General features: G+C 44.6%; 1 protein-coding gene across 1 annotated transcript in view; it reads left to right on the top strand.

Annotated features, from left to right (window-relative positions):
• Positions 1 to 12,285, top strand: part of nrip1b (nuclear receptor interacting protein 1b) — a 39,137-nt gene extending 26,852 nt beyond the window's left edge. The window contains exon 2 of the mRNA XM_054626542.1: positions 5,890 to 12,285. Within this exon, the coding sequence (XP_054482517.1) occupies positions 6,325 to 9,972 (3,648 nt within the window). The 5' untranslated portion in view covers positions 5,890 to 6,324 and the 3' untranslated portion in view covers positions 9,973 to 12,285. The remainder of the gene's footprint in view (positions 1 to 5,889) is intronic.
• The last annotated feature ends 8,963 nt before the right edge of the window (positions 12,286 to 21,248 follow it).

The raw sequence follows: 21,248 nt of genomic DNA on the forward strand, positions 1-21,248 counted from the left end.
CCCTTATGGTGGATGTAAAACTTTATGTTCCTGAAAAATTGGCCTGTTTGCAGTAATGTAAAGATTCTCTGGGAATAACTCTGTTTAATGTTGATTGAGTTGACTAACTGCTTTGGTCATATTTAGTCAAGTTTTTGCTTTTAGACTAAAATTCAAAGCAGTGTGACAAGCAGGCCTGTCACAATAACTACTTTTGTTTGTCCCAGAAATAATAGCATTTTGTGTTTTCAGCAGAAAACACATTTGCTCCCACTGAGCAGCGGCGGCAGGTATTGCATTATAATCTTCCGGTTATCTGATCTTAATAACTAGTTAAAATGAGTTTTGTCCAGTGTTTTGCTTGTGACGAGAATCGTGTGAAGCATACAACGTGAACTTGAATAGCTGAGGAGGCCCGCCTAAAGCTGACACTTGGGTCTTCTCCAGGTTGCATAACAACAGGGAGCACGGATGGTTCAAGGTCCTTCTGGGTGGCAGGAGGGCAAGCTTGTTTGATCAATGTTTTCTAAAAGCCTTGCATTACGGGGAAAGTATGGTGAGCAGCACTCTCTCATTTTGTTTCCCTCACAATGTAGCTCTAAATGGCGCATATACTTAAACCTTCCAAGAGATGGAGTTCTACATTGTTGGTGTACACTGTGTTACTGCCTCATGTCTCTTATGGACAGTATTTAGGTGGAGTGGATAATAAGGTAGATTACTTATCCTGCCTCTATGTTTGTGCCACAGTACCAACTTGTATCTAAAGGGGGGTTTGGTCATGAACCTGGACTGTCAGGACCAGCAGGTGAGCACTGGGTTTGGGCGTCGTGGGTGGCCAGGTTGAGGACTAATCTTATGGAAGTCCCCTGTTCGTTGGCGTGTACTCCGCTCTGCCCTGCCAACTGGATTGGTGCTGCTTGAGAGAAATCCCCCAAAAAGGTTAAACATAATTGTTTTATACTTTATTGGGTTAAATTAATCTAACTGGTTTAAAGGATTCCATTAATTGTGTGACTTTGAATAGGACTGAATTCTTACTTAAATAAAACACAAATGGCATTTTTGATCAATGGAAGGGAATGTCCCTTCACAGCCCACGTACCCTGTATTATCATTCCCCAACATCACTCAGAGCGAGCATTAGGGTGATTTAAAAAATAGAAAGTAGGTCAATGGGAGCATTATGAAAAGGCAAAATGATAACAGAGATATGTCCTCTTCTTTTTCTGTCACTTAGACCTCTGCCACGCACCGCATTACTCCAAACCGTCCCAAATGACTCCCAGTTAAAAAAGAGCAGCAGTACTCTTTTAACCCAATAAAGGCAGACATCTTGCTGACTCACGGCGATCGCCCTCGTAAGGCTGATGCCAAGGATATTATGGAAATGATTCATTAAAGGCCAAGGTTTTTAGCTGGTTTTATCCAGCTTTCAGGGCCGCCTGACAGTGGGACATTTGATCTCAATTGCAAAGTGGCCCGTTTCCCTCAGACATCACCGCTGCAGTCTGCTTCCAGAGCCGAGTTCGGCCTTTCGGCGATGCCGGCCACGGGGGCGATCATCCGCTCCTGTTTCCACCACCAGTGTTTACAAATGGAAAATGTGTGTTGTTTCAGGAGGGAAATGAGCACCATTTTGGACAGCCGATGGAAGCAGAAGATTACCTAGGAGCCCAATAGAAATGAATGAGGTATAGATTGATGGCGGCCACGGCTCATTAAGAAAGAATTTGTGTGTGTGTGTGTGTGTGTGTGTTTAATTGATGCACTAATTCTCAGCCACACAGGAAATGGCCCTTGGGTGGGTCTTCCAAATGGCACACAAATATTTACTGTGGACACAAACATTTTTCGTAAGCACCACCGTGCAAAGCCTGTGCATGTAAGGTAAAAAGGGGGAAAGACTGTCTGGAGTCTACGATACAGTGCAGTGATCTCATTGTTGCTCTGGCTACTTTGGCCAGGTCTTCCGCCAGTCAGCTGGGCTCTGAACTGCTTAGATGACTCATCAGCGTGCACAAATTCCTCTGCGCTCTCGCTCTCTCTCTCGACCCCAAGAACTCTTTGTACTGATGAGCACAGATGAAGTTAAAAATCCGCCCCCGCGCTCCTCATCCGAGGCCAGATGCAGGACGAGAACCCTCGCACTCTGGTCCCATTTTGTCCAAGTCTGTAATCTTAGCACTCAGTCATCTCACACTGTTCCTCACACGCAAGTGCCCTGAGTGGGATTATTATTATATCGCCTGTGCTACTTAACACAAGAGTTCTGACTGATCCGTGCATCACATTTCCTGTATCTGGGGTGCATCCGCAGGTTTTTTCTGTGTGTGTGCACATGGAGGCATGTGTGCTATGCATGACTTGTTTGGTCAGTGCATCCTTAGAAGTGGGTCAGAGTGCCCTAGTTCTCATTGTGTGGGCGCGCATGTGTGTGTGTGTATTGCGTTGCATTGTTATTTCGTCCTGATTGACTTATCTGCAGAAACATTTTCTTGCCCTGGCTCTCCCGCTGTTTCGGGAGCGTGTTGTTCCTCTTGTTTACCTCCCTCTCAAGGTGAACAAAGAGCTTTTAATTCAACTTTCCTCCGGTGCACTCGCTCTCTCGTTGCGGAAGGCCCGGAGCAACGGCGTTTGGTCAGGTAGCTTATGTTTTGTCTTATTTAATCATGTCAGGCCATATTGGATTTACAAATAGCGGTCACGCCGCATGTGTAAGTGAGCTACCCTGTTGAGTATGTGCAGCCGAGCTGGGCCGCAGATTACATGATATAATAGTGTTTAGGCATCGCCTCTCCTTTTTAAATTCCTTTAACCTTGACTCCCCTTAAATGCAGGGAGAACACATCTGCCAGGCTGGTGTCAGACATTAGTAATACACACCGCTTGGGCAGCATTGTCACTTTTTATTAACGCCCGGAGCCTTGCATGGACACCAGCTGTTGCGTCAAGTAGAAAAGCCTTGGCGGAGTGAATGACCTTGACTTTAACTGCCACTCCTTTTGGCTCTTCCCCTTTTTAATTCTTTTGTTTGGTCTCATACATTTTAAATGGATTACCATTCCAGACAATGAAGGTCACTCAGGAAGTCACTTTTTTGGAGATAAAAGGGAGGCTGTATTAAACAGGAAGTGTGTTCATGCCTTTGTGTCAGCGGGTGCAATCTGGAGGTCAGCGGTGGGAATGAAGGTCACTTATTGAGATTCAATCCCTGACATCTGCATCGGCACGTTTTTACGTCGCCCCTTCTGGTAATTCTATGTAACTCTGGCGGCGGCTGAGAGAGCAGTGACCTTTTCTGTTCACGGTGTCTGTTAAGCACAAGAGGAGGGAAACACGGGGAGAAACAAACGAAGCAGCCAGGGGATGATGGTGCTTTCACCCACCCCTCCCACCTCCCCATCACACTGCCCTCCCTCTCCCACGTACGTGGCCGACTGTAGGGGTAAAAATCACTTTAGAATGGTGCCTGCTCTGTCATTGGCTGACATTGTCAAGGATAATGGGTAATCACCACAGAAACCGTAGAGCAGCTCATCGGGCGCTGTGGTGTCCCGCGGTGGGGGAGGGGGCGGGCGGAGGGGGTGGAGGTCAGGCTTTTTGGGGTGCCACCACCAATGAGATGACATGTTAACAGATGTGTAAGGTCATTTCCAATGTATACACTGGGGGAGATAATGTAATAGTAATGCACACATCACACATTGTGAGTGAGGAGAGGAGGAGGGCCGTATGCTTTAGGGGCTCGGCTCAGAGGACAGCTCTCCCTATATTAAGGTCATTTATTTGTTAGCCGAGCTCTGTCACTGAGGAGAACATATTTTTTCTTGCCCTTGCTGTCACGGGGCTTTTTGACACCGGCTCCGTCATTCTGTGTCTCTCAAGAGCCCGAAGGTCCACACTTTGTTTAAAGAGTTATTTGTGCTTTGTGTGAGATAGTGAGCTCAATGGCTCTGCTGTATATTAACTAGTATAGTGCAGTGTCATAGTGTCCCTGTGCTGCCTTGTCTGCTCTGTATTGAAGTTTCTTTGGGCAAAAACATAGACAAGGTCAACTGTAATTCCAAAGGTTCACTGCCAGCAGCAGACAGATTAACAGAATTTCCCATGTTGGAAATAGGATCAGTGTTTCTTGTCCTTTTCCATTTCGTCTCTCACTAACTGGGGGGGGGATGTTAGTTACATAGCCAAGCTGTGTTGAAGGTAAACATGTGTAAGTGTTTACTGCGCTGATCTAACTTGGTGTTACAGGGCGTTCTATTATAATTGCGCTAAGCTCACTGGCGGGAAAAATACCCCTAATCCTTAGCATCTAAGATTAGCATGACAGCAGACGTCAGATGGCCCAGTATGACCAGGTTGGCTTTGTTGTTGTCAGATTTAGGTCATCCGCTTAGAAATGGCCTTGAACTGTAATTGACGCTGATGGGCCAATCTCGGGGAAAATGATTCTCTTCCATTAATTAGCGCGCCGTCTTAAAACCGCCAACCTGTTTTCCTGCTTACACTCAGACTTAATTGCGCACTGATCAACTTAAATCCAGCTCCTTTTCAAGGTGGCATTAAAAGTGCCACCTAGTTGCCCTTACTGTCATGACAACCTGTGGACCATGGCCACCGGGATGGATTTCAGCCTGATTAGAAGCCTGTTGCCTTGTTGTTTTTGGCCCTAGCTACTGCTCTCTGTGAAGTATTTAGGCCGGTGGCCGTGTGGGTTGCCATGGCCTTTCGTCATAATCAAGGGCTGCTGTCCTGTTGTGTGACCTGCTATGTCGGTCCGCTCAGCGGACACCAAAGGTGAGGACGGCATCGGTAAAGGACACGGACAGCAGCCGAGGCGAAGGGGGAAGCTCTGTATTAATTAACCTTTATGGGACGCGGCCAGGACTGTCGGAGGTGTCCTGTATCCACGGAAACCACGCTGACAGGGTTCAGAGCAGAGGTCTCCCAGGGCAGCGCCGCTGACACTGTCATGGCAACTGGCACAATGCTCACCCCAGTGTCATCGACTCTGCCCTCCTGACAGTGGTGTGGTGTGACAGGTGCACCTGATCCTTAAGCCCCCCCCCCTCCACACACACACACACACACAAGTACAGCTTGTCTGTTAGCTATATCCTTGCTGTGGATGTCCGTTGCCTTTCTACTGTACCCGTAAACACGAGTCGCATCACGTCATGTCAGTTCATGTTTTGCTTTTGTCTATGATTCAGAAACAATCCAGGCTCAAAGGGGCTAAGCTTTTTCGAGGATTCACAGCTGGCCAGGTATTAATACCTGAGACTGAGCCACCAGACCGGTTTTCACTTAATCCATGCAAGAATATGCATGTACATGTATGTCTCCATGCGCATATTCATGCTTGTGTCTAGGCATGCGTGATTAATGCTTACTTGTGTGCATGTGGGCGGGTGAGTGGGTGGGTGGCTCCTGTTTTGTGTCTAGGGTTGCGTCGTGTGAGATGCTGCTCAAGTGTATAAGGAGCAGGAGGTGGTGTGTGGAGGTGGGGGGGGATAATCCACTGAAATGACAAGCTGCATAAGAAATTATTCACAGCTCTCACAAGGCCCTTCACTTTTGAAAGACATCACTGTGAGGGGCTTACAGCTCAGGACCTGAATGTTTTCAAGGTAGTGGGCTTGAATTTTCAATTTGGATCCAATCAGGCCTAATCTACATTTGTCGTCTGCTCGGTGGCTGTGGGGGGAGAGTGCAGAGAGGAGAAGGAGCCGTGTGCAGTCAATCTGAAATGTTGCTAAGTAACAGAGATGGCAGACAAGGTGATGAAATGAATGTGATCTATTGCTGTGCAAATCCCCGCTTCTCACACAGTTTCTCCTTTTTTCTCCTCTTCTCTCCACCCAACCATCTCTCCCTCCATCTTCTTTCTCTCTCTCACTCCCATAGGTCCCCGATGTGAGATCTGCAAAGCTGAAAGGCGCCACTGACAGGACCACAGCCAGGCCTTAGGATAGACATCCCAAACATCCAAAGCCACGGAATGTGTCAACATCTTTGTGGTGAAATCCCGCTGACTCCTCACTTGCTTCTTGCATAATCGTGGAGCTGGGCCTTCTGGGAACCTACAGTGTTTGAAGGCAAACAACAATGCCTGGGAGGCCCACCTGCCCCCAATTGCCTCCAACCATGGTTGCTGTGTCACCACAGTGCTGACTGTGCCCACTACAGAAAGGGATCCAATCTGGTCAGCGCGTCCTTCACCCCGCTGAAGACTTCTTTATGGTATATAGGAAGTACATGCCACTATCAACCAGATGACCTAGTGGACATTTGTTTCCCAGTAGCAGTGCTGAACCATACGAGGGGATCCTAGTATTGAACATGACTCATGGGGAGGAGCCTGGCCCTGAGACACACAAGGATTCAGCTGTTCTAACTTATCTGGAAGGTTTACTGATGCATCCAGTGGTAGCCGGGCCTGGGGCCACGGTGAGCGGGAGGTCTGAGGCTGCCCACAGCAACCAGGACCAGGGTGACAAGGTGGGCGGGCCTTTTCAACTGCCCAACCATGGCCCCACAGCTCCCAAGGCTGGAACAAACGGGCCCACACTGGGTTCTTCGCAGCACCTGAAGAAGGCCCGCCTACTGCGCTCTGGTGCCTGGAATGATCCAGGGACCCAGCGGATGACTTCACCCCCAATGGAGCTGAATGGCCAAGGGGGAGGCCTGCAAAATGGAACACTAGAGGGATCTCCTCATGCCGGGGAGAGCACCCTGTTGGCCTCCCTGCTTCAGTCATTCAGCTCACGGCTTCAGAGTGTGGCAATGTCTCAGCACTCTAATAATTCCCCCAGCGAGTGTTCCTCTCCATCCAAGGCCCCGCCTGCGGATAAAGAGCCAGTTCCTGTGTATGGGACTGCCTCAAGCCGCTTGAAGGGCCTGATGAGGAAGAGCAAACTTCAAAATCACAGCAACACACCTTACAGTCGCAGGGGACACAGTCAGGACAGGCCCCCAGAATCACCTCGGTCAGCACACAGTGCCACGCCTCCCTCTGCCCCTACTACTGCTGAATCTGTGTCCTGTGCGGAGCGTCTGAAGGCAGTGGCCAACATGGTGAAAATCCGTTCTAGTCCGGCACCTTCACCCAAGCCCAGTGTGGCCTGCAGTCAACTGGCCCTGCTGCTTTCCAGCGAAGCCCATCTCCAGCAGTACTCTAGAGAGCATGCGCTCAAAGCCCAGCTCTCAGGAAGATCTGCTAGCGAGAGACTAGCTGCCATGGCAAACCAGCAGCATGGCCAGGACAGCAGGCCACCTAGTGTGGGAGGGACTCTGCCTGGAGCTCCAGACACACTAAGCTCCTTAACAACCCAAAATGGAATGACAACAACAACCACAATAACAACAACACTCCCTCGACGGGTGCTGTCCAGTCCACAGAGCCCCTCTTTGGTGCGTGGCCACAGCCAAAGCTCCCCACCCACTCCCCCACATGCTCCGAACCCCACTCTCAGCCAACCACCAAGGGAGAAGCGAGGCTTTGACTCACGTCCAACCCGTCCCCCGCAGACATGCAGCAGCTTGCTGCTGCTGCTTCTCAACAACCACAACAACCAGAAGCAGCTGACCAAGAATGGCCACCTGGAGGACAGCTGCGGCATTCTGCCGCCAAGCGGCTCCTCTTCAGTCACATCGGACAGTGAGTGCTCCATCCAGGAGAGGAGCCTGACCAAGGACAGCAGTGATGCAGAGAGTTCTTACTCAAGTTGCTCTCCCATTGACCTCTCCATGAGAAGCCGGGCCAATACACGAGACACAGGGCCCAAAACTACTGCCCACTCTTCCTCCATCTCCTTCTCCTCTTCCACCTCTACCCTCTCTTCTTCAACCACAGTGTTTTCCTCCGCCCCTGTTGCTTTCTCTCCCAAAGCTTCTGCTCAACCCTCTAACGCAAACTTTTCATCATCCTCTACTGTTGTCCCGTCTGTTTCCACTGCTATTTCCTCATCTTCTTCCTCCTCTATGTCTACCTCCTCTCTGGACAAACTAACAGAATCTTTAATAAACAAGTGGAAGCCAGAGCCATCAGGATCAAAGCTGTGCAAGATCAAGGAGCCTGAAATGAGCCAGGACCTAAAATCACACTCTAAAGTCACACTTATGCAGCTTCTTCTTGAGCGCAGGAATAATGAGATAAATAAAAGCGTAGGTAACCCTGATTCGCCTGTTGATATAACTATGACCACCATGGCTCGTGGCCAACCAAAGGGACTCGTGCCCTGGGAGGAGACCAGGACAAAAAGCCCCATAGATAGACCTGTAGCCCCAGCCCAGCCCCTCTACTCACCACTCAGCAGGGACACTAGTGGGGCACTGTCCCCGTACTCCTACCCCTCCCCCCATGTCCAATCCAGCCCATTGGATTTGTGTAAATCCAAAGCTTTCCCTGCTGAGAAGGCTTCAGAGCCTGCCTTCAGTGCCAGTAAACTGTTACAAAATCTGGCTCAGTGTGGCACAGCGTCTTCCTCCCCACCCATCCCCTCAGGCAAAGGGCATGGGCAGGAGCTAGATGCCAGCAGGCCCCTTGCCCTATTGGAAAGGCTCAATGCCCCAATCCACAGGACCACCACCACTCCACTCTCAGACGGACCCTCGGGCAGTGGTACACCTTTCAGTCAGAAGGAAGCTTCTTCTCCTTCAACGCAGATCGAGAACCTTCTAGAGAGGCGCACTGTGCTGCAGCTTCTTCTAGGAACAGGCTCGGCCACTGCTACAGTGGGCCGCAAAGATAGGCCCAGTGGCAGTGGCAGGAGGAGTGTGGAGGTAGCAGGGGGCTGCTATGAGAAGAGCCCTGGTGCCTCCCTTATCTGTGACAGTGCCAATGGGCCCCCTTTGGATGTGAAGGTCAAATCTGAGTTTGCGGAAGAGGTGGGACCGCCCTTGGCCATGTCTGAGGACTATAGTGGCAGAAAGAGACTCAGTGGCTATGAGAAGAATAGCCCCCTTTCAGATTGTCAGCAGGACTTCAAAACAGAACCACGTCCTGCAGAGGTCATAGCTAAATATGGCCTCCTCAGCCAGCTGCTTAAACAACAGACTGCTACCTACTATACCAGTTCTGCTATGCAGGCTGAGTCCCAGCCCAGGCAGGTTAAAGAGGAACAGAGGGAGTATCCAAGCCCCAGTCATAAGAAGAGACGCCTCTGCTCTGACCGGACTGACAGTTTGAATCATACCAGCTTTCCAAGAGCAGTAGACAGTGGCGACATAAACATTTTTGCATCTTCTGCTGTTCAGGAGGAGCCTGACCATCAGAGGAACGTGAAGGAAGAGGAGGCTCCACCAAGGAGTCCACCAAGTGAAACCCTCACCAGAGAGAGTCGGGGCTTCAATGTGCTCAAACAGCTGCTGCTCTCTGACAACTGTCTGAAGGAGCTGTCCCAGCAGCCCCGGGGGACACCCAGTCCCTCTGTCCTGCAGGCCAATGGCAAGGCCAACGGCAGCATTCTCAGTCAGCCCGCCCACAATCACAGCTTCCTCCACCTGCCGGGCTGGCACCCCCATGGTTCCCTTAACTCAGGGCTTCCAAGTAATCTCAGACCACTGCCCACCCCCCCTGCAGGTGACAGCCCTATCCGCACCCCTTGGAGCCGCCAGCCAGCTCCATGGCCGGTCGCTCAAAAACGGGACCCGCCCACTCTTGTCAAGCAGGAGCCTGAGAGCCCTGTGAGATGGAGTAGTCAGGAGAATGAGGAGGAGGAGGAGGAGGGTTGTGACTCAAACCCGGACTCTCCAAGGCTCTCGCGTTCCAACCCCATCCTGTATTACATGCTGCAGAAGGGCAGCATTCAGCTGAGAAAGGAGGTGCGGGATCAGGCAGAGGGAACCCACTCTATGGTCAGAGTTAAAGAAGAGCCAATCAGTGACATGCATGCTTATGAACACAGTCTGAGCACCATCCCGCAATCACCGAACCACAATGACAAGCACAGCCATGAGAGCCAGGGGCTGAGCCAATCATATGAGTAGAAGTTGTATCAACTATAGACAAAATACAAAGCGGAATCGAATTCATTGACTCTCCTTTTTTTTTTTTTTTTTTTTAATGACTTGCCAAATTGGTTTGATGGGACAAATAACAAAGAATGCAAACATGATTTTTTTTTAATTTTTTGGTGGAATAGAGCAAGTTCCAATTCAAATGCATACTTGCATTGGTTTCTGAATTTTAAATAGCGATGTCATAGAATGGTACAAAACAGGTCTTTCATAGCAAAAATGTCTAATTGATTCAAGCAAAACTGTCACAAATTGAACCTTTCCCTTCAGTGATTATCATGCACTACATATTTCATTCAGTCCATTATGAAGTCATCCTTTTACAATTTGGTCTTGTTTTACACTTTTATTCGTATCTCAATTCTACACATATCACTATTCCATGTCCCCTTTGTTGCCTGCCATAAAAGATTTAGGAAGAACATTTCAGGCAACATTTATTATTGATGACTCCAAAAATGTTAGCGCTCAGTTCAGTGGACATTTATTTATTTTCTCCATCAGAACATTTTCAGATAAGACAGAGGCCCATCAATTTTAGATAAGATTCCAAATAAAGTCATTCTAGGGCAGACACGGCGGTCTATTACAACAATGTACATGATAAATTCTTTCACTGGAGGACCTTGAAAACTGCAGTAGCTTCAGTAAGGCTCCTACCATGATGAATGCTTAGTCTTGATTCTCCTCGAGATTCACAGTGTGGTATAATTACCAGTGGAGGGAGAGTATAGCAACGGAGGTTTGAATAGTCACAATTCATTGAGTTATGCTTTTGTTTGAATTGAACGTTTTAAGGGCAATATTCGACAGTGCAAATTCAGGGCGATGTGTTTTGCAGATTGTGCAGTTTTGAGCAGATGGGTCAACAGGGTGCGTGTGGTGCTTACCATTGAGCAACTGTGTGTAAACAGGTTTCTGGAGCAACAGTTAAATGGCTGAGAAACTTATCTTACCATCCTGGGTAAAACCCCCACCACTTCTCTCCTCGTACACACAAAAACTTCAAGAGTGAAGCACATTTGCTTTTTTCTTTTCATTTCACATGAAGGACCACCTAGAGTTTGCACTATCGAAAGCCGAGTCCTCGGGTGTCCTTTTTCCAGAATGGTTTAATGGCATGTAATGAAAAAAAGAAATGTCAGTATCGTTATCTGTTGAGAATTTGACAGTTTGTGATTCTTTTCATCATCATTTCTTCAACTGTTGTGGTTTATGGACATCTTTGTTTTTTTTGTGGCAGCCTCTTAACTCATAAAATGTCAAAAGAATTGCATGGTAATTAAGAGAAGACCACAGGTACATCTTTGTTTTCCAAGCAGCTGGATATGTGTACCTGCCCCCCAATAATCACCAAGACATTTGGTGTCTTGAGGGATACCCGTTATCTAGCTCCTTATTTTTATTGTACTGTATTCTTTTCAGTAATGTCACACACTGCTTTATCCATTTAGTCTTGTGATCTTTTTAATACATATACCTATGAAGTACGTTTCTTCGATTATTAATACATTTTCACAATGGTTAAATATATTTGTGTAAATAGTACTTTCAGTATGAAAGATGACTATTTTGTAATGTTTAAGAAAAGATATTGCCCTAGTTTTTAATGCCCTATGTAAATATGAATTATATGCGTACAAGTGTACATACAAAGGCAGAGGATGCTATGCCCATCTTTTTTTGGTTGGTTTGTTCTTTGCATGTGTCTCTATGTGGTAAATGATAATCTATCCTGCGCTGTGTTGTGTAATAATGTCTGACTCTCCTCACTGCTGCCTGTTGCATGCAGACGCATGGGAACTACCTGTGTATCCCTACTGGTGATGGGGGAAAATGTCAAGTCTTAAAAATAGGTCTTTTTTATCACAGAGAGAGGTCCGTTTAGAAAACGAGCAGTCCCTAAATAACCGGAGACTTTCAAGCAAGTTAATTCTGAAATGTGTGAAAAATAAACGTGCATTGAATATTTTTGTGATTTTCTTTTTTTTTTTTTTTTTTTTTCTTCTGTTACTGGTTAACAAAAGCTCTGTGAAAGAGCTCGGGGCTATAGTGGGGGGATTGACGTACAATCATAGATCTGCATTGTGCATCTGAGAAATACATTTGTAGCAGCAAATATATATATATATATATATATAAAAAAAAAAAAAAGATGTTTCATTTTTTCATGTGAAGACCTGAAACATAATTTCTTTTTTTCTTTTTCTTTTTTTTTATGTTTTCATTTTTTTGGTGTTCATTTGCACTGATATCTCAAAAATAAAGTACTAAAATGCATGACCTAGTATGAATGTGTTCCTCTTTTTCTAGTTTGCTATTCAGAAGTGTGTGTTTTTTATCTAATGCACACATGGGGGGGGGTGTATGTTATATATTAGAAGATGTTGTCTGGGAAAAGCCAAATTTATATTCCTCTAATTTACTTGAAATACTTGTTTAATTATATTCTCTTGTCCAAGGGTCCTGCGCTGCCTAGTTCTAATTCATGTGAAATCACTTCACACAATTCAATGATTAAATAAATTTATTGACATGGTGAACGATTTAACTTTGTAATGTGAGTCTTTGGTGGGCAGCATACGTCCCAATATCTGACTTGCCTCACAAGAAAGAATACTGTTTGTTTAAAAGGGACTTCAAAGCCAAATGGCACTTTGTGTAATCAAAGACCCTGTTAGAGTGGAGTGAGAGGATGTCCTGTATTTGCCCTGAAACGTCTGCTTCTGAGTTGGCTGCTGTTCACTTACAGTGCTGAGTCTTAACAAAGGCAGGAAAGACACTGAACGGAGGGAGGACACACGGAGGTCACCAGATGTACACTGAGCACCCAAGGACGAGCCTCACACGACCAAAACGTCTGTTGTTCAGAACCCCAAATAGACGTTGTTGCTCCGCCAATACAGAACTTAAAATATTGTGTTCAGTGTAGCAAGTATCCGTTTCTGATCATTTTTCTTGACTCCAGTAAATCAGCCGTATCTTGAGACTGCCTAAAGGTGAAGATGAGTTCAGGCTAGAACTTCCCCTTGCACCGGGCTTTGAATACAAAGTCCAGGCGGGTGAACAGACGGCTTTTTGTCCGCGGTGCGCTTTTGAAATCGCAGTGCAGTTTCTCAGCCCTGACTTCCCTTTTTTATTTAATACTCCCCATGACTGGCTGCACTCTCTTTTAAACTCCTGGTAACCTTTCCCCCTCTGTGAACTTCTCTCATTTCAAAGATTCTTATCGAAGCTGAACTGCCAGTAACCCCTTGATTTCCTGTGAATGCCAAAGCGGGCGGCAAACATGAGGGAGGGGGTCGCGAGTTTAAGCTGAGGTCAAGGTGTAAAACTTGACAATCGGCCGTTTGTCTGAGGCTTCTCTCTTTGATTTCCTGACCTCAGCGTGAGGCCAAATGATGTCAGGCAGGTTCACCCAAGACTCAACTAGAGGCCACGGACTCACAACAGACATTTCTGAGGCACTTTTTTAAAAACTATTTCCCGCCTTTGCAGAGGCTCGTTCTTCACACTAACAATCCTAACAGCCGCACTGAACGAGCCTGATCAGGGGCTCATCATCACGGGAAAACGTGGAACGTTGAGAACCATTATGCGTGGAATTGAGATACCCTCTTGTTGAGGTGCCTTGTTTATTCACATGGAGGCCATACAGAGCTATCTGTCACCGGTTGTCATGGTGATCGGTGGGATAAATATGCTCACAGATGTTCAATCACCCTCTCCTCATGCGAGTGTTTGAACTTTGAGCACATGGTCTGACCTCACGTGTTATGTAAACATACATACACACACACACACACACACACAATGTAATTAGCATTTTATGGGTCACATGACCCCATTTGGAGTGTCACAGGGGCGGGATGTATTAATTAAATGCTAAAATACTTTCCTCCTAAAAGATACCAGTAAAAGTAACTTTAAAAATCCCTCCGTACTTTGACTTGAAGTAAAGCCGCTGCAGGGCGAACGTGCATGTGAGCAGCGCTCTAACCTCTTTATTGTCAGACGACAATAAAGAGGTTAGAGCAAACACCTGGGGGAAACTCCTGCTCCAAGAAAGGAGGTCAAACTGGTTTATTTTCCCAACCGTATACTGGTTTCCCCCCAATGGGGCCTTTGCTTTTGAAGATGCACCTCTTTGTAAAGTCTGTTCCTTAACTTCCCGCCTACAGGGTCATGACCTTTTACCACCCCCTCCTCCTCGCCCTGACCTGGCTGATCCTGTTTCCCGGACAGGATCAACTGTTGGCCTGCAGCTGTGGCACTCACCCTCCCTCCCTCCCTCCCTCCACACACACACACACACACACACACACACACACACACACACACACACACACACACACACACACAAACACACAGAAACCACGCAACAAACCAGCAGCACCACCCACCTTCCTCCTCCCCCCTTCTGTCGTTACACTCAGCCCATTCTTCTGACACTTTGTGTAAATATGACAAGTGGCAGCACGGATTAAGCCCTTTCTTTTGCTTAATACCTGATACCCTCTTGACCTGCTACTTCCCATGGCCTTGCGCATGAAGCGGTGATTAGTCATACATGACTAATAATCTTGAATTCGTGAAGAACGGGTGGAAACAACAGGTCACAAAGTGAAAAGACTTAACCAAAGAGCCGACTGGAGTAAAGTGCAAGAATTTACAGTTGTTTTATTTTTTTACAGTTTCTCAGATCAATGCGAGATTTTTTGCAAAGCTTCCTTATTGTGGCCACATGCAGGCATGTTACACACCCGATATAATATTCATGACAAGTAAGAGTCCCTGTGGTCCACAGTGCAGGCCTGTCAGCTTGAGGGATCCCGGCTGACACTACATGGAAGAACATGCGTGATATTTGCAGTGTCAGATAAGCGCAAGGGTAAATGTTTTACAAATGGCTTAGGGAGAAGTAACAAGGTCAAGTCTCCGGCCTGCCAATGTCTTCTGCCTCCGCGAGCTTCTCAGGACGTGGAAGCACTCTCTTGGGTAAAAGTCTTCTCAAAGAAGCTCTATCTCGTAGGTCTGAAGGTTTTGATTCCATGTTTTTAATCTGACGTTGATGTTTTTGTTCAGGCCGAACAGAAAGCGGAAATGTCGGGGATCTCACCAAAATTAGAACTCTGAAAAATCTTCAGGAAATGTATTCACCACTCATTTCCTGTATGTTTCATCACATGACACGGCGGTTGATCTGTAGGGTCATGAACTTTGCAAGTAAACATTTCTGAAAATCCCCCCCGGTAGAATGTGAAAAGGGCAGTCCAGTGTCAACCGGTCTGGCTGAGAGCGGCTCGGTATGTGAACTTTGTGCTGCGGGGGCTATGGGCCATTTGGAAAGCACCATGCCAAATTTAACACGTTTGAGTTTGTGCTCTGATGTTCCACTCGGTGTGAAGTCGTACAGAGAAGAATATCATAACGCTGCATCTGGCACTCAGAGGGGATCACAAAAAGCATGTGAAGAGCACTTAACACATTTGAGCAATCAAATTGTAAGATATGCGGAGGGGACGGAAATATGTTGTGATATATTAAGTTATGCTAAACAGCAGTATGAGAGCTACAAATCTCAATTACAGTCTTTGTCGTCCAACTGGTGGTATTGCTCCTAATTTCATTTATTGACTGTTTTTAGCCATGCTAGCAGCGTGGCTCTGTGGATGCCAGGCCACCACTACGGTCCAGACTGATAAATCTCAACAACTATATGGATTGCCATGAAATTTGGTAATAACTTTCACAGTCCCCCTCCGGATGAATTATAATATCTTAGGTCACTGACCTTCCTTTGGTTAATGACCAAATACCTGCAAAACTCCCATCAGTCTCAGCTGTACTTTATGTTAAGTGCTAATTGGCTTTTGTAGCATGCTAACAATTATTACAGCTATGTAATAATGTGATTATGTTGCCATGTTTTTTTGTTAGCATTTAGCTAAAAGCACCAACCCCACAGAGCCAATAGCATGGCTGTAGACTGCTCTGTCTCAACTTCCACTAGTATGCTTCCATGCAGTACACTGTGTACAGTGTGTACTTTATTTGCAAAGTGCATGAATTGTGTAGTGTTGTCTCAAATCGAACACGGCTGTTGTGCATTGATATGGAAATGATGATTGCAACATTTGACAGTTTCTCCTTCTTTTCCTTATTATTCCTAAATTCACATGGACAGATTCTGGTTTGAGTCATTAACTTTGCCTTTAAAATGATCATAAAGGATATGAAATGCTATTTATTACTAAAGGGGACTGGTGGAAGTGGTGAATGTCTGCCTTAACGGGAATCAGAAACCTGAAAAAAAGGCTGAAATCTTCTTAAAGATCTTGTCAGGACGCCCTCCATCCAGCCACGGTAGGGTCTAACTACTTCATTCTTTACTCTGTCATAAAATCAATGCTCATATTGCACCGGAGAGCGAGGGGAAAGGACACAATCAGTGTTGTTCATAATTAAATGAACTATGTATTATTGCAGCCATGACTGCTTCCAATGAAATATATTCACATGTGTTCCTCGACTAAAAACCCTGCCGTGCTGTGATGCCTCTCAGGTACACCGTGTTCATATTTTCTGTATCACATATTAACATCTATGATAGACATCCGCGTCTGCATTTGATATTAAATATGAGGATCAGCGACTAAGATCTCGTCGTGGCACTGTAATTTCCCCTGACCGCAAAAACACACCGAGGCTTATCTTGCCTTAGTAAAAAGAAGGAGACCTCATATACGGTCCAAGCTTCAGTCTGAAGAAAAAAAATGCTTTTCAGATGACATATCAGTTTTTATTGTTTCATGCTTTATGAGAGATAAATATCAGCGGTGTTGAAAGTAACCTCTGGGGCTTACTGCAAGAAAGTGGCTGAATTTGATTGAATTCTTCAAGACTTCACATTGGTCAACATATAACCCAGCAATCATCAATGCATATCTGTATGACAAAAATAGCAAAGAAAATAAGAAATTTAGACGAAAATAGTTTGATTATAGGTTTAAAAATGCGGACTAAACTAAGACGGAGAAGGGTTTGCCATTTAAACGGAATATATAGCAAAAGGCACTACTTATGAGAGGTCATTTTTATATATCTGAAGTGGCTTTTTTTCCATCTTTCTTTAAAAATGTCAAACAACATAACAGAACAAATCAGGAAATCAACAGACACATATTGTAAAATTAAATAAACAAAGATTTTCCTGGAATGTTGTCCCAGCATAAACACATACATGTATATCCTTGACAAGGATATACATCAGGCCCTTTTTTCCGATGCATCCCTGTGTGGCCTTGCTGTCTTCATTTACGCCCCTGAAATGCTGCATATTTGGTTTACCTGTGTTCATATTTTCCAGCTAAGCAGTTCTGTGAAGGATCACGAGTGTCAGGGTGCTCGGAGAAACCGCCTACCTCAAGATGAGAGCCTTACAATTATATCAAATATCACAGCGACTGTGCCAACTCATTTGAACGTAAAGCCATTACTGTATGTGATAGACTACACTCAAAAGAATTATCACAGCTCCATTTTTTATAGTGAGCAGCACAATGGTCAGCTCTGAAGAAGGATGGATGATAATGGATGATGCTTTGTCAGCCACATTCAGAGGCGTGTAATTGCCACAAGCCCTTAGTTAATAAAAAAGAATAAATCTCTTCAGTCACAATAACTGTACGGTATCCATCTGCAGCCTGTCTATAAAACCCCCGGAGGAAAACATGGACAAAGAATAAAACCCGGCAAGTGCACCAACAGACTGAAGAGGGCAGAGAAGATGACAATGGATGGATTTTAAGATTTTGTTTCCAAAACATTGTTGCTAAAAAAATGTGTATATGTGGAACAAACTCAACCTGGTGGCCTTGGAATGGGTCTTATTAGAGTGATAGGCTATACACCATTGACTGTGATATTTGCTCAAAACATTGTCATCCATTCTTTTTCTAAACCTGCTTGTTCTTTTTCAGGAATCCCAGTAATGCAGACACCAGCTGAAACATGCATCGAGTGAAATAAAGTAAAAGTCAGACAGCGACTTATATCTATAACCACATACATCTCCATTGAATCCTTAAGAAAAGACCGGAATTATTCTGCTCCCATGATACATGAAGTAATGTAATATTTCTGTTCATTCAGGCTGGGTTTACCCAGAGGGCGAGCAGATGTCCTGGGGCAACAGATCATCAGGGACCCCAGAAGCTTCACATCCGCTGCAGATAAATTTGAATTCCAACATTAAATTCTAATCAACAATATACAATATGTTTCCAAAAAGGGGTTCAAGAAACATGTGGGACCTGTATGTTAAGAAATGACACATTTTTATCAATCAGCTGTATACAGTTTGTATACAATATCTGTATCCATCTTGGTTGTCATATCATTGATGAAATTGCATCAAATTCTAATGTTCAAATCATTACTTTGGTTCGGATATATTGTTCATTTTATGGTTTTTACTATCCCAGATTTTCTAAATTGACAGTTTGTGCTTTGCATTGTATTTGTGTTGGATTACTGAATGAGACAGAGAGCAGATGGGAATTTTAAAAAGTCCTGGTGCGGGTGAGGCTATTATCATTCAGCCCCCAGGCTCACTTTCAGGATCTGTTTTGATCTTCAACAAACAAGTCTGAGCTCTTGTCAGCCGAGGATCTATCCAGACCGCCACCGCTTGACTTTGCCAATTGATTCATCAACTTATTTTTCTGATTGGTTTCCTGACAGCCTCCCAGATCCCTCTAACTGATAGCTCTACTTCCTGCCTTTAGGTCAAACTGTGTGATGCGTCCGCTAACACTGGAAGGCTGTTTTTATAGGACGTGTTCTGTGTGCTTAGGTTAACCCTCCCTCACAAACACTCTGCTGGTCAGTCAATATTTCAGCACACTGCAACGTAGATGGTATGAAATATCGATTAAGGTGCAGCGCTGGAAAAAAAATTGGAAGCAGACTTTGTGATTTATAATGCTACTTGATTTACCAAGTGGAATCATTTTCATGATTCATTGTCTCTTGCACATTCCTGCTGCTACTGTGGGAGTCTTTCATTATGCAGGCTGGAGCTCCAAAGGAGGGTGTTGCCATCTGCTGGAGGAAGGCCGAACGATGGCAGCTAATGTTTGTACTGAATAAAAAAAATCAAAAGAATGTAGTGATATCTAGTATGATGTAGCCAAGTGGCATTCTAGCATGATTTTAATAATCGTTTTACCTGTAATGAAATGCTCAAATCTTAATGAAATCTTCCTGCACAATGTGTTTGTGTTGCTTAATTCTTCCCCCCAATAACACCACACAGTTCTGACTATTCCCATTAATATTTATATGTGCTAGTTAGATGACACAGTTCATGTTAACAAAGCATACTGGCTGCCTCAGTTATGACTATTACAAACAATGCTATTCCTGAACATCTAAAGGATGACCCAGTTCTGTGGGAGAGGACTGCTCTCTTCCATCTCGCTCTGAATTAATCACAGCTGACACATTTGAAAGCCCAGTGTTTGGACGTAGGTGTTATTCTGCTCGTCAGACAACTGAATTTAGACCCTTTATCCATTATTTTCATATATAAGTGGGCCACAATTTGATGACATTAAGACTTTTAAAACTGCTTCGGGCACATGGTGGCTTATGTTAAACTGAAAATTGTATTTACATTGGATTCACTGTGAAATGATCACCTCCACTTCCTTGGTTATTTTTTTGTAAATGGTGGAGCAAGTATTCAGACCCTTTACTTAAAGGGACAGTGTGTCAGATTCATTGGCATACAGTGGTGAGGTTAAAGATTGGAACCAATTTAAAGCCCCTCATCTCACCATCCTTACCATAATAACACACATTTAGGAGAACTATGATGTCCTTCAGTTAATGTTAAAATCCAAAAGTCTCTCTCTAGAGCCACTGTTTGGTTTGTCAGTTCTGGGCTACTGTAGAAACATGGCCGACTCTGTGAAGAGGCCCTCCTCCCTATGTAGATATGAACAGCCTGTTCTAAGCTAACGTAATCATGACAAATGATTAGTTTCAGCTTATAAATCATTTAACATAGTTATGAATACTATATTCCATTTCTGCTTATACTTCCCCCTTAATGCTACACACTGGCCCTTTAAGTAAAAGTATTGTATCGTATCATTAATGTATTATATCTGCCTATACCTCATAACTTCCCCCAAAGCTCCCAATGATCACATTATAATACATTATAAAAGTAATTATAATGCATTATGAAAATATTATAATGTATTACAACTGTGAGAAATATATAATAATATAATATATATTTCCCTCTGAAATGGAGTCGAGGTATAGAAATATTCAAGTAAAATACAACTTGATATGAACCTAAGTACACTACTTGAGTACACTTTCTTAGTTACTTTCCACGTCTGTTTAATAGCAGCCAAAAACGACCAGCAGTGGTTGTGTGGATTCTGTGGTGATTCTTACTCCACATTTAAATATGAAACCAAATGTAAATTTGAGGTTTCACAAGCTTGTGCTGTAGTTATAGCACCTCCTGCAGGATGAATGCAACTTCTTGACTTAAAGGAGCTGAAGATAAAGAGCAGGAGTCGGCGGTTGAGCAACATTACAGTGTATGCATACTGAAGGGCACGAGGGTTTGTCCACGTCTTTATCTGGCTCAAACAAAATATATTGACCAAAAGAACACAAAATAAAAGATATCAGACCAAACTAATTTTTAAGCTCAATGGCCACAGTGAAGTGTTTGTCAAATGAAATTGAAGTAAATTAAACTTTTATCAACCCTTAAGCACACACCTATTCATAAAAGTGCTTTTAGTGGTTAAATACAGGGGAGGGTAAATCATAGAATAGCTCACTGGGACACATTAATACAGCAACATGTCCTGTCTTCTCTAATAGGTGCTGTCATGTTGCTGACATATCATAATGAGGGATATTTATTGAATAAAGTAGTGACAAAGTCTCAGTATCACCAGGCAGTGACTGACATGAAATAATAATAATAACAATTGAATAATAAAAATTGCAGTTGCAATCAGTCACATTCCTGATTGGTGATGTCCATCATCTCACTGCATCATATCTCTTTAAACTTTGGTATACATTTATAATATTATGATGTTGAGTAAATCAGTTCATTGACATCACACAAAGCAGGTAATCTGAGTGTTTGTTTTCACTCTTTATATAATAGATATCTTTATAATCTTATCGGATGGGTCGTACCC

The sequence above is a fragment of the Anoplopoma fimbria genome, chromosome 24, assembly GCF_027596085.1.
Source record: "Anoplopoma fimbria isolate UVic2021 breed Golden Eagle Sablefish chromosome 24, Afim_UVic_2022, whole genome shotgun sequence".
Taxonomy (NCBI): domain Eukaryota; kingdom Metazoa; phylum Chordata; class Actinopteri; order Perciformes; family Anoplopomatidae; genus Anoplopoma; species Anoplopoma fimbria.